The sequence below is a fragment of the Neovison vison genome, chromosome 13, assembly GCF_020171115.1.
Source record: "Neovison vison isolate M4711 chromosome 13, ASM_NN_V1, whole genome shotgun sequence".
Lineage (NCBI taxonomy): Eukaryota > Metazoa > Chordata > Mammalia > Carnivora > Mustelidae > Neogale > Neogale vison.
In genome coordinates, this window is record NC_058103.1 from 65,598,162 (window position 1) to 65,612,065 (window position 13,904).

At 35.8% G+C, this 13,904-nt stretch overlaps 2 protein-coding genes across 3 annotated transcripts in view; both read right to left on the bottom strand.

The window, feature by feature from the left end:
- Positions 1–13,904, bottom strand: part of NUBPL (nucleotide binding protein like) — a 214,434-nt gene that overhangs the window by 125,227 nt on the left and 75,303 nt on the right. The window contains exons 5-6 of one of the 2 annotated variants that reach the window (XM_044229761.1): positions 7,534–7,573; positions 7,353–7,443 (exon numbers count right to left, since the gene is read on the bottom strand). In XM_044229761.1, coding sequence (XP_044085696.1) covers positions 7,353–7,443; positions 7,534–7,573 — 131 coding nt within the window. The remainder of the gene's footprint in view (positions 1–7,352; positions 7,444–7,533; positions 7,574–13,904) is intronic. The other variant, XM_044229762.1, reaches the window with a different exon arrangement.
- Positions 6,892–7,346, bottom strand: LOC122893010 (60S ribosomal protein L39-like). The gene has a single exon (XM_044229765.1). The coding sequence runs from the start codon at positions 7,204–7,206 to the stop codon at positions 7,051–7,053; it is 156 nt and encodes a 51-aa protein (XP_044085700.1). The 5' UTR covers positions 7,207–7,346; the 3' UTR covers positions 6,892–7,050.

The window sequence follows — 13,904 nt, forward strand, 5'->3', positions numbered from 1 at the left end:
ATAAACTTCTATAAAATACAATAAAACTGAAAGAAGATGAAATTAAAGTCTGACTAGAATTAATCCTCAAAAACCTTCTCTTAACCAAGGAGAAAAAACAAACACTCCAGGCCCAAATTTCCTTGATAAACTCCACCAAATATAAACACTACATTTATGCTAATAATTTTACAACAATAATTTCACAAAAGAGAAGAGGAGGAAAGTACTTCCAAACTCATTTTACAAGACCAAGATAGCCCCCTACAACACCAGAAAAAGACACTACAGGAAAAACAAATTAGAAACTATCAATATTAATTAACATTAAACTATTAATATCCTCACAAATATGACATAAAACTTAATAAAACATTAGCAAATTTAATCTAGCAATATTTTAGAAGTAATTACAGTATTACTTATAATAATTAAAATATTATGACCAAGAAAAATCTATCCCAGGAATGCAAGGTTGGCCTAACACAGAAAATCAATGTAAATCACCAAATCCATAAAATGAAAGAGAAAAACCATATCATCATTTCAATAAATGGGGAGGAAAAAGCATTTGAAAAAAATTCAATGCCCATCCATAATAAGAACTCTTAGCAAACAAAGAAACAGGGAGGTCAGAGGCCACCAGTGAAAACCTACCACTATCATTCTTTAAGATGAAATACTTACTGTTACTGTACCCTACAAATCCAGATGAAGACAAGGATATCACCTCTCATCTTTTCTACTAGGCAATACAATAAGAAAATGAAATGAAATGAAAGAAATAGATAGGAAACGAAGCGGTGAAGCTGTTTTACTTACAAACAACATAATCATGTGCATATAAAATACCTAAGAAAGTTACTAAATCACGTGCATATGGGCGCCTGGGTGGCTCAGTGGGTTAAGCCGCTGCCTTCGGCTCAGGTCATGATCTCAGGGTCCTGGGATCGAGTCCCACATCGGGCTCTCTGCTCAGCAAGGAGCCTGCTTCCTCCTCTCTCTCTCTGCCTGCCTCTCTGCCTACTTGTGATCTCTCTCTGTCAAATAAATAAATAAAATCTTTAAAAAAAAAAATCACGTGCATATAAACTACCTAAGAAAGTTATTAAATGTGCATATAAAATACCTAAGAAAGTTACTATACTACTTAAGTGATACTCTGTCCTAACAGCAAAAATTTGAAATTAAATACAAAATACAATTCTAAAACCATCTCAGAACATAAAATATTTAGAATAAATCTAACAAAACTCTAAGACCAATATACTAAAAACTATATATTACTCCAAGAAACCAAAGAAAATCTAAATAAATATAAAAACATACCATGCTCATGGATTAGAAGCCTCAATGTCGTCAGGATCTTGATTCACAAAACACTGAACTATACATTCAGTACTATTCACTATACATTCAATAGCAAAGTAGTGAAAATACCAACATGCTTTTCTGTACAAACTGACAAGCTGAATCTAAAATTTATACAGAAATGGAAAAGAAACTAGTATAGGTTCTTTTAATCTTAAAAAAAAAAGTTGGAAGACCCACACCTTCTGACTTTGAGCTTTCTACACAGCTACAAATATCAGATAGTATGGTTTTGCTGTAAGGCTTAAATAAGACAGATGGAATACAATACAGTATTACCCAGAGATAAACCCATACACATATACTCCACTGATTTTCATCTAAGGTATCAAGTCAATTCAATGGGGAAAATGAAATCTTAAAACAAATGGTGCTAGAACAACTAGATAAACTACTATGTGTTTTCCTACTCCAAACAATTAGTTTGATTCCGATATTATCTACCCTGGATACAGCATCAGATCCCACATGTGAATTAAGGGCTCAGTCTGACTAGACTACTCCCACTTCAGATATCAATCACAAGTTCAGGTTGTTACCTATGCATGCTTCTGGACTGACTAGCTATAAATCAGAGGTTTCCATGACCTCTGCCTTCAGGTTTGATTAATTTGCTAGAGTGGCTCACAGAACTCAGAGTAACATTTACTTATGTTTATTAGTTTATCATAAAGGGTATTAAAAGGATATAGATAAATAGCCAGATGAAGAGATACAAAGGGAGAGGTCCAAAAAGGCCCTCAGCGTAGAAGCTTCTGTCCTCAGGGAGCTAGTTTTGCACAACCCATCAGGATATAGATATACCCACCAACCCAGAAGTTCATAGAGCTTAATCTGCACCCCACCCTCCTTCCCCTTCCAGAGGTCAGTGGGTGGGGCTAAAAGTCCTAACCCTCTAAACAGTTGATCTTTCTGGTGATCAGCCCCATCCTGAGATTATCCAGGGACCCCACCCTAATTCATCTTACTAGCCTAAACTCAGGTGTGCTCAAAAAGGGGCCCCACATGAGTTACAAAAGCTATTCCTATCATCAGGAAATTCCAAGGGTCTCAGGAGCTTTGTACCAGGACCCAGGAACAAAAAACAAATGTATTTGCTATTATACCAAAACTATGAAAAAATATAAACCCTTATCTCACATCCCACAGAAAATTTAAATCTAGATGGGCAAGCCAAAGCTATAAAGCTTTGAGAAAAAATATATAAGAATATCTTCATAACCTTGGGGTAGATAGGCAAGGATTTCTTAGAAAGGACACAAAAAGCATTCAGCATGAAAAAAATTTTTTTGATAAATCAGATTTCATGAAAATTTAAAACACCAGTTAATCAAAAGGCAATACACAGACTGGGAAAAATATTCCCAATACATATATTGGGAATGACAATGGACTCACAGCAAGAATATATCAAAACTCTTGCAACTCAAGTACAAGAAGAAAAATGAGCCAATTAAAAAAATGAGTAAAAGACTTGAATAGACACTTCATAAAAGAAGATACCGTATGATATCTAATATACAACAGTAAGAAGATACTATTTTATACCCACGAGTGAAGAAACTGACACAGCAATAGTGACAAGATGTGAAGCAACTAAAACTCTAATGAACCTTGTATAAGTATTTATAGCAGCATTACTCATATTAGCCAAAAACTGGAGTCTAGGGTGCCTGGGTGGCTCAGTGGATTAAGCCGCTGCCTTTGGCTCAGGTCATGATCTCAGGGTCCTGGGATCGAGTCCCGCATTGGGCTCTCTGCTCAGCAGGGAGCCTGCTTCCTCCTCTCTCTCTCTCTCTCTCTCTCTCTCTGCCTGCCTCTCTGCCTACTTGTGATCTCTCTGTGTCAAATAAATAAATAAAATCTTTAAAAAAAAAAACAAAACTGGAGTCTACCCAAATGTCCATCAACAGAAGAACAAACAATATTTGATTATATTCATTTGATGGAATATACTCAGTAATTACTCAATATTACTCAATAATATTGAGTATTACTCAACTGAGTATTGAGTAATATTGAGCATTATAACTTTTTTTTTCCAATTTATTTATTTTCAGAAAAACAGTATTCATTATTTTTTCACCACACCCAGTGCTCCACGCAAGCTGTGCCTTCTATAATACCCACCACCTGGTACCCCAACCTCCCACCCCCCCCGCCACTTCAAACCCCTCAGACTGTTTTTCAGAGTCCATAGTCTCTCATGGTTCATCTCCCCTTCCAATTTACCCAAAAGCACACACCCTCCCCAATGTCCATAACCTTCCCCCCTTCTCCCAACCCCCCTCCCCCCAGCAACCCACAGTTTGTTTCGTGAGATTAAGAGTCACTTATGGTTTGTCTCCCTCCCTATCCCATCTTGTTTCATGGATTCTTCTCCTACCCACTTAAGCCCCTATGTTGCATCACCACTTCCTCATATCAGGGAGATCATATGAGCATTATAACTTTTATTACTGAGTATTATAACTCAATATTACTCAGTAATAAAAAGTACTCAACTACTGATATAGGCAACAAGAGGATGATGTTCAAAAGCATTAGGCTAAGAGAAAGAAACCAGATAAAAAAGGCTATACAGTTTGTAGGGTTCCGTTTATATGAAGTATAAGAACAAAACAGAACTCATTTATGATACTACAAATCAGAACTGTGATGGCTTATGAATGGGGGATTGAACAGAAGGAAGCCCAAGGAAATGTAGTAAGGGGATGGAAATGTTCTCTATCTTGATTGAAGTGTGGTTATACAGGTATATACATTTATCAAAAATAATTGAACCATACATGTAAGATCTCTGCATCCCATAGTACATATAACTAACTCAATAAAATATAAGAGACGGGGGTGGGAAAATACTGAACTTTCAGTTCAAATGGCAGACTGACCACAAGTATTTATCTTGTTCCCCAAAAACACCAACTAGGAAGAGACATGACTTCTGGAACATTAGTATTCTATTTATTATGTCCTGAAAAAATATAAAGGTATTTTCACTTAGGGATAATCCATCTATCTGTACACTTATGATTTGTACACTCTTTTATGTATATATTACATTAAATTCTTTTCATCAGCCAATGAATTAGGCAGCCTCCACAATCAACTGCTGTACAGAGCATCTACCCAGCTAGTAAATTTTCACAAGGGCTGTTAAACTTCCAAAAACTGGTCTACTTTTTAAAGCAAAACAAAAAAACAAAAACAAAACACTCCTAAATTAGCAGTTGACATGATCAGTACAGGTCACAGGGTAGTCCAAAAATATTAGGTTTTCAGCTCCAATTAAGATGAGCAAATGATAACGGTAACTTTTCAAAAGATTGCAAGATAAATATGTAGTCTAGTGTCCTAATATCCTAATATTTTACCTAATATCTTATAAGTCTTAGGAAATACCTAGAGCATTCCAATAAAATAAGTAAAGGAGCCATTTTGTCACCCCATCTTCCATCCTGATATTTTATAGCAAGTTTGCTAAAAATGTTCTTTCAGCACTTATCAAAGTAAACTGACTCTTATATGATTTATGTGTCAGAGAGCCAATTCTCCAAATCTCCACTAGCTCCTCAGCCAGACTATCAAATTCCATAAATAATTTTTAAGCTTGGCATCTGATGAATGTTAAGAAGAACATGAATAATGTCAGATGACTAAAGTGATGAGAGTGTAGCTGAATTCAGAAATCAAAAATGTATATATTGCCAGCAACTAACACAATTATTCTACACTCTCTGACAGTAATCAGCAGTAGATAAAAGAGGCTGGGTTATAGAGGGATATTGACTGAGAATATGAAATGGAATCCTGCCCCTCCTCTCTTTCCCAATTCCTCACAGAATAAAAAAAAACAATATATTCTGGTTCTTTCAGACTTTTGATCATTCACTTCTAGTCTAATAAAAGTTTTCTTCATTTATAAAAGCAGTTACTAAACTGCTAAGTTTGAATTTTAGGTGCAAAATTTTTTGCAGCCTAATTAACTTGTACTGTCAGGTTTACTCTCACTTCTCCCATGGGACACCTCCTCTGTCCCTCTCCTAAGGGTATGTGCACACGGGTCTCTCTCTTCCACGTTCAGGGGCTCCTTTGTAGAGATGTTTTCACCACCTGTTGCAATCTGAGGTTTAAATGGAACTTAATACTCAAAAAGGACACTTAAAGGCAGGATCCTGCATCCCTCAGAGGGGAGCACAAACACTTAGCTGTGTGACTCTTATCACTGACTAGGGTCTCTAAGTCTCTGATCACTGTGGAAAGCAGAAGTATTTCCATCTTCTTGCGGCCATCCATAAGGCTTAGGAGAAAATCTGAATCATTTCCTGTTGAGAATTACAACACTAACAGAGTAGGGGAAAAATGAGTACTGAAAATATTCTGATGACAAAATCAGAATTTTCCTTTCAGTGTTTCTAAATTTCTATTGATTCTAACTTTAAATATAAACTAAATAAAGACTGTTTTATAATTTCCTTTAAAAAAAGAGAGAGAGACTGGTTAATTCACACAAATAAAGGATAAAGATCAAGGTCACAAAGGAATTGATAAAGAAGGGGTATTGTTGGGAATATAAGTGAAATAGCCAATTAGGATCTGAGTATAAAAGGGGAGGAAATGCAGCTGAGAGACTTGAATGCACTAGTAAGTAGGAGGATTCTGGGACCAGAGATCAAAGAGCACATTTATGAAAACTCAAGCACAGAAGGAAGACAAGATGTGACAATGAAAAACAAAGAGTTTCAGAGTCCAAGATATATTTCATCTATCAACTCTTACAAATAGAAATGAATATAGAAATATCTATGATTGAAATTATCAACCTATGGCATGATGCCTGACCCAAAGTGAAATCTGAATATATCAGAGTAATTGCTGTAAATGATGGAGAAATTCCAAATTACTTATGGTACTTACCAAAACATAATTAACTGTAAGTTCACAGCTACCAGAAAAAAATTAAAATTATTTCTATAAATAACATATAGCCCATCTGATATTTTTAGATTATCCAATCAACTGTTCTCTTCCTTAAGGATAAATTTAAGTTGATTGGACAGATATTATATACATATATATAGAGCCAGATGTACTCAAAATAAAACAAAATTTCATTTTGGTCTTAAGCAATTTTAAAATGAGCATGATTTACGTAAATTTTTCTATATCCAAGAACTTCTATACTGCCCTTATAATCCAATATTGGCCATGATGAGATTAACCATAAATTTAAAGAAGAGAGATTACTTATCAAATAGATTTGTCTCAAAACAGACTCAACAAGGCAAAAGAATAATGTAAAATAAGATGTTAGGATTTTCCCTACTCCTAAGCAATAGAGAAGATTAAATGACAGACCAGTGAAATTGGTCTTTGCACCACAGAAGTCATTATATATTCAGTTTATCAGCTGGATTCTTTTTTTTTTCCCTATCAGCTGGATTCTTCTGTAAAACATCTCAAACCTGACCACAATTTTTTTTTTTTTTTTTTTTTACAGCTCAAAGGCCTCACATTTATTACCAAACCAACCCACTAGTGCAGAGCTATAGTAACAGAAAAATCTTTCGCTGATAAATGGTATCTATTGGCCAGGCAGAAAGGTGTTTACAGGGTGATGGAATAGAACACATGATCCTCAAGTAACGTAATTAAATACGTGGTGCCAATTAGGTGTGTCATCGCGTGATGTGGGACGCCTTAGAGACCCAGCTTGGTTCTCCTCCAGTGCCTCCTCTTGGAGTTATACCTGATTTTATTACCAGTTTTCATCCAAATCCACTGGGGAATGGGACGATTCTGCTTTTGTTTCTTGGCCAGGAATCGCTTAATCCTGAAAGTCTTGTGAGAAGACATGGTCAATTAACAGCGCGCAGCACACGGCAGGATGGCGGGGAAAAAGAGAAAAAAGACCTGACCACAAATTTTAACAACTCTCCAATCAGCAAATGCATTAACCACCGTGTGCAAGAATAAAATGATACTTAATGCAATTTTCTTACCTGCCTTAATAGTTTCTCAATAGCTGACATTACCATAAGGCCTCTCCAAACAACTGGTGCAGTCTCTTCAACCAGGAAACCCATAGACATACTGCAACAATAAACCAAAAATGCAACTAATTTACACACATTAATCAACATTATTCTGAAAAGTAGCATAAAAAAAGTAACATATACTTACCAAGCAATACCATAATTCAAAAGAGGCCTCATTAGATTGCCTGAAATTTAAAAAACAAAAAAAACCCTCTCTTTTAGAATATATAAACGTAATGACTTATTTTTTTAACTAAAAGTGTCAAATTAACCAAAAAGAGTATCAAATTAAAAATACAAATGGCTGGCTCAGTGGGTTAAGCCGCTGCCTTCGGCTCAGGTCATGATCTCAGGGTCCTGGGATCAAGTCCCACATCGGGCTCTCTGCTCAGCAGGGAGCCTGCTTCCCTCTCGCTCTCTCTGCCTGCCTTTCCATCTACTTGTGATTTCTCTCTGTCAAATAAATAAATAAAATCTTTAGAAAAAATAAAAAATAAAAAATAAAAAAATAAAAAAAATAAAAATAAAAATAAAAAAGAAAACACAACTCTTTAAAAAAAAAAAATACAAATGGCTACTCATACTGCTGCTCTTTAACTTTCAACTGATTCCACCTAAATCTGCAATAGTTTAAACATTATACCAAGCATACAACCAATACTTACAATAGATGCACATCTATAAACAGCTGGAATAGAGTTTTATTAAGAAACAACCCACCTAGGGGTGTTTGGGCAGTTCAGTCAGTTAACCATCTGCCTTTGGCAAGGGGCATGATCCCAGGGTCCTGGATCAAGCCCCATGTCAAGCTCCCTGTTAAGCAGGAAGCCTATTTCTCCCCTGTCCCTCCCCCTCATCACTCATGTTCTCTCTATCTCCCTCTCTCTCAAATAAATAAAATCTTTTTAAAAAATAAAGGAAAGAAAAAAAAAGAAACAATCCATATATAATTTTAAGTGTCTCTAAAAAATAGCCTCAATAAGTAATTTTATCCACCAATTTTATTCATATATAGATATATAAATTACATTCTTAAGTTTATGTAGTATGCATTTACAAGACAAGTACACAAATATGCACAGAGGCATCTAATAAGTTATCCCTATTTCTTTTTTCCTTACTTGAAGAATTTGTAAAGTATAAAAAATCCAAGAGTAGAAAACTCTACTTTGTATCTCAACATAATAAAAGCAGTATATAAAAAACGCACAGCAAACATCATACTTAATGGTAAAAGACTTAAAGTTTTTCCTCTAAGATCAGGAACAAGACAAGGATGCCCACTTCTGCCACTTTAATGCAACATAATACTGGAAGAGCCAGAGCAATTAGACAAGAAAAAGAAATAAACAGCATCCAAATTGGAAAGGAAGAAGTCAAGTTCTCCCTTTTCACAGACAATATGATCTTATATATAGAAAACCCTTAAGATTCCATAAAAAACTACTAGAGCTAATAAATGAACTCAGCAAAATAGCAGGATACAAAATTAACACATAAAATTCCATTGCATTTCTAGACACGAACAATAAATAATCTGAAAACAAAATTATGAAAACTTTCCCATTTATAACAGCATCAAAAAGAATTAAATACTTCAGAACTAGCATCACCACAAAGAATGAAAGACTTGTACATGAAAATCTCAAAACATTGCTGAAAAAAATCAAAGAAGACATAAATAAAAGGAAACACGTATCATGTTCATTGACTGGAAGACATAATATTGTCAATATTGTCCAAAGCAATCTGCTGGTGCAATGCAACCTTATCAAAATTCCAATGACATTTTTTGCAGAAATAAAAATTCCATCCAAAAATTCATATGGAATCTGAAGGGATCCCAAATAAGCAAATCAATCAAGAAAAAAAAGAACAAAGCTGGAGCATTCATACCTCCTGATTTCAAAATTTATTACAAAGCTACAGTAAATAAATCAGTGAGATATTGGCATAAAGACCAAAAATAGATCAATGGAAAAGCCCAGAGAGTCTAGGGGCACCTGGGTGGCTCAGTGGATTAAGCAGCTGCCTTTGGCTCAGGTCATGATCTCGGGGTCCTGGGATCAAGCCCTGCATTGGGGAGCCTGCTTCCCCCTCTCTCTCTGCCTGACTCTCTGCCTACTTGTGATCTCTCTCTCTGTCAAATAAATAAATAAAATCTTCAAAAAAAAAAATAAAAAAGAACAGAGAGCCTAGAAATAAAACCATCATATACACAGTCAAATGGTTTTTTATGGGAAGCCAAGATCATTCAAGGCAGAAAGGACAGTCTTTTCAACAATTGATGCTGAGAAAACTGGATATCCACATGCAAAAGAATGAAGTTAGACCCTTACACATATAAAAATTAAGTTAAACTGAGAGCTAAAACTGTAAGATTTTAAAAAAAAAACAGAGTAAAAGCCTCATATCATTGGATTTAGCAGTGTTTCCTTGGGTATGACATCAAAAGCACAGGCAACAAAAGTAATAGACAAATTGGACTTACTGAAGAAAAATTTTTATTTAAAGATTTTATTTATATATTTATTTGTCAGAAGAAGAGAGAGAGAGAAAGCACAAGCAGGAGAGCGGAAAACAGAAGGAGGAGCCCGATGCAGCACTTGATCCCAGCACTCTGGGATCGTGACCCGAGCCAAAGGCAGACATTTAACCAACTGAGCCACCAAGGCATCCCTGGACTTAATGAAAATGTTTAAATGTTGTGCATCAAAGACAATATCAACAAGTAAAAAAGCAAGGCACAAAATGAGAGAAAACATCTATAAATCATATATCTTACAAGGAATTCATATCCAGAATATATTAAATCTCAAAACTCTACAATGACAATAAAAAACAAAGCCTAGGGGCGCCTGGGTGGCTCAGTGGGTTAAAGCCTCTGCCTTCAGCTCGGGTCATGATCCCAGGGTCCTGGGATCGAGCCCCGCATCGGGCTCTCTGCTTGGTGGAGAGCCTGCTTCTCTCTCTCTCTCTCTCTCTCTCTCTGCCTGCCCCTCTGCCTACTTGTGATCTCTTTGTCAAATAAATAAATAAAATCTTTAAAAAAAAAAAAAAAGCCTAATTTGAAAACCAGCAAAGGAAGCAAAGAGACATTTCTTCAAGAAAGATATACAAATGGCCAAAAAGCACATGGAAAAATGTTCAACATCACTGATCATTGGGGAAACGTGTATCAAAATTAAAATAAGATACCATCTCATACCTATTAGGATGGCTACCATCCCCCCCCAAAAAAACCCCACAAACAAAAACAGAAAATAATAAGTATTAGAGAATATGGAGAAATCTGAAGAAGTTTATACACTATTGGTAGGGATTTAAAATACTATAGCTGCTATGGAAAATAATAGGGTGGTTCCTGAAAAAATTAAAGATAAATTACCATATGATCCAAGAATTCCACTTCTTGGTACATACCCAAAAGAGATGAAAGGAGGGTCTCAGGGTCTCAAAGAGGTATTTGTCCACTCATGTTCATAGCAGCATTATTCACAATAATTATTCACATTCCACAATATGGAAGCAACCCAAGTGTCCACTGACAGATGAATGGATAAAGCCAAGTGTCTCTCTCTCTCTCTCTCTCTTTTTCTCTCACACACACACAGACACAAACACACACAGTGGAATATTATTCAGTCCTAAAATAGAAAGAAATTCTGACATATGCTACAACATGGATGAATTATGAGGACATTATGCTAGGTGACACAAAAAGAGAAAAACTGTATGATTCTCATCCGATGAAGTACTTAAAGTAGTGAAAATCATACAGACAAAAAGGAGAATAGCTGTTTCCAGGGGCACTAAGAGGTGTGTTACTGTTTGAAGAATATAAAGTTTCAGTTTTACAAGACAAAAAGAGCAATGGAGATGGATGGTGGTAATAGTTGCACAATGTTACGAATGTATTTAATACCACTGAACTATATACTTAAAAATGGTTAAGATGGTAAATTTTATGTTATGTGTATTTTACCATAATAAAAAAAATATTTTAAACTCTACTCTGTAATCTGAAAAAAGTTACATTAATCTCAAGGGAAAAACAATCTACTGATTATGCTCAAATTTAAAAAAAAATACACTTTATATAATCAACTAACAAGTATATAAACTATAAAGTAGTTTAGATTACTGTAAAATATAGTTTCTTTTATCAAACTATCTGTGCAGCTACATTCCCATATATAATGGAACATTACTCAGCCATCAAAAAGAAGGAAATCTTGCCATTTGCAACAATGTGGATGGACCTACAGTATACTACAATAAGCAAAATAAGTCAATCAGAGAAAGACAAATGCCATTTGATTTCACTCATATGTGAAATTTAAGAAACAAAACAGATGAACATAGGAAAGGGAAGGAAAAATAAACTAAGATGAAAACAGAGAGGGAGGCAAACCATAAGAGACTCTTAACTGTAGGAAACAAACTGAGGATTGCTGGAGGGGAGGTGAGTAAAAGAATGGGGTAATAAGCTGATGGGCATTAAGAATGGGGTAATAAGCTGATGGGCATTAAGAATTTATGATTCTTAATATGATTAAGATTGTATGATTCTTGATATGATGAGCACTGGGTGTTATATGCGACTGATGAATCACTAAAATTCTACTCCTGAAACTAGTAATATAGTATATGTTACCTAAATTAATTCAAATAAAATATATTTTTTAAGTCAAGCGGAGAAAGACAAATATCATATGATCTCCCTGATATGAGGAAGTGGTGATGCAACATGGGGGCTTAAGTGGGTAGGAGAAGAATCCATGAAACAAGATGGGATAGGGAGGGAGACAAACCATAAGTGACTCTTAATCTCATGAAACAAACTGTGGGTTGCTGGGGGGAGGGTGGTTGGGAGAAGGGGGGGTAGGGTTATGGACATTGTGGAGGGTATGTGCTTTTGGGTAAATTGGAAGGGGACATGAGAGACTATGGACTCTGAAAAACAATCTGTGGGGTTTGAAGTGGCGGGGGGGTGGGAGGTTGGGGTACCAGGTGGTGGGTATTATAGAGGGCACGGCTTGCATGGAGCACTGGGTGTGGTGAAAAAATAATGAATACTGTTTTTCTGAAAATAAATAAATTGGAAAAAAAAAAAAGGAAAAAAAAAACAAATAAAATATATTTTTAAAAATAGACAAGTTGTACTATAAAATGGTTACTGAAAAGCAATATCCTACAGCCCTCTCCTATTTCTTAATTCCCAGAGCCAACAACTCTCAACTGATTTTTTTAACTCCTTATTTTGAATTAATCTTAGGCTTACAGAAAGTTGCAGAAACAGTACAGAATCCTCATATATCCTTTATCTAGCTTTCCATAATGTTAACATCTTACATAACCATAGTATAATTACCACAATCAGTAAATTGATTATGATTCATTAATCTGTGAACCTTATTTAAAGTTTCAAAGTTTTCAGTTATCTCATAAAATATTATAGGATATAGTTCTTATTCATGAACACAGGCACACTTTTCATGCATTCATCCTCTCAATATAATTATATCACCATTTTTATTAGATAATCACATAAAGGTTATTAATAGCTGAGTAATAGAGCATACAATATGATTATTTTTCCTTTGTCTCCCTAAATTGGTGGTAGGGAGATCTTTGTGATGCATTTATGTGTGTCCTTCATTTTCTATGTATTTCCTAGTAATTTGTTCCTAAACTATCTTCCAGTTGTGTATCAAATATATTCATCCAATGCACTAGGGCTTATCTTTATTTACTTTTTTTAAAGATTTTTTATTTTATTTATTTGAGAGAGAGAGACAGTGAGAGAGAGAATGAGCGAGGAGAAGGTCAGAGAGCGAAGCAGACTCCCCATGGAGCTGGGAGCCTGATGTGGGACTCGATCCCGAGACTCCAGGATCACGCCCTGAGCCGGAGGTAGTCGTCCAACCAACTGCGCCACCCAGGCGTCCCAAGGGCTTATCTTGAAAAACCCTCTGCTGGGGCGCCTGGGTGGCTCAGTGGATTAAGCCGCTGCCTTCGGCTCAGGTCATGATCTCAGGGTCCTGGGATTGAGTCCCGCATCGGGCTCTCTGCTAAGCAGGGAGCCTGCTTCCCTCTCTCTCTCTCTGCCTGCCTCTCCATCTACTTGTAATTTCTCTCTGTCAAATAAATAAATAAAATCTTTTAAAAAAAAAAAAAACCCTCTGCTGAACTTCTTTTTTTTTTAAAGATTTGAGTTATGTATTTGACAGAGATAGAGTGAAAGAACAAGTAGGTGGGTGGCAGGCAGAGGGAGAGGCAGAAGCAGGCTCTCTACTGAGCAGGAAGCCTGATACGCAGTTCGATTCCAGGACCCCCGGCATCATGACCTGAACCAAAGGCAGCTGCTTAACCAACTGAGCCACCCAGGTGCCCCTCTGCTGAACTCATTATAGTGTCTTTAGAAAAACAGAAGCTTACTTTTTAAATATATGTTTTATATATTTTTATATTTTTCAATGTGCATGTGCGTGTGTGTGTGTGTGTGTGTTTTTA

Coding starts and splice junctions, on each gene's coding strand:
- LOC122893010 (XM_044229765.1), bottom strand. CDS start 7,206: ATGTCTTCTCACAAGACTTTCAGGATTAAGCGATTCCTGGCCAAGAAA.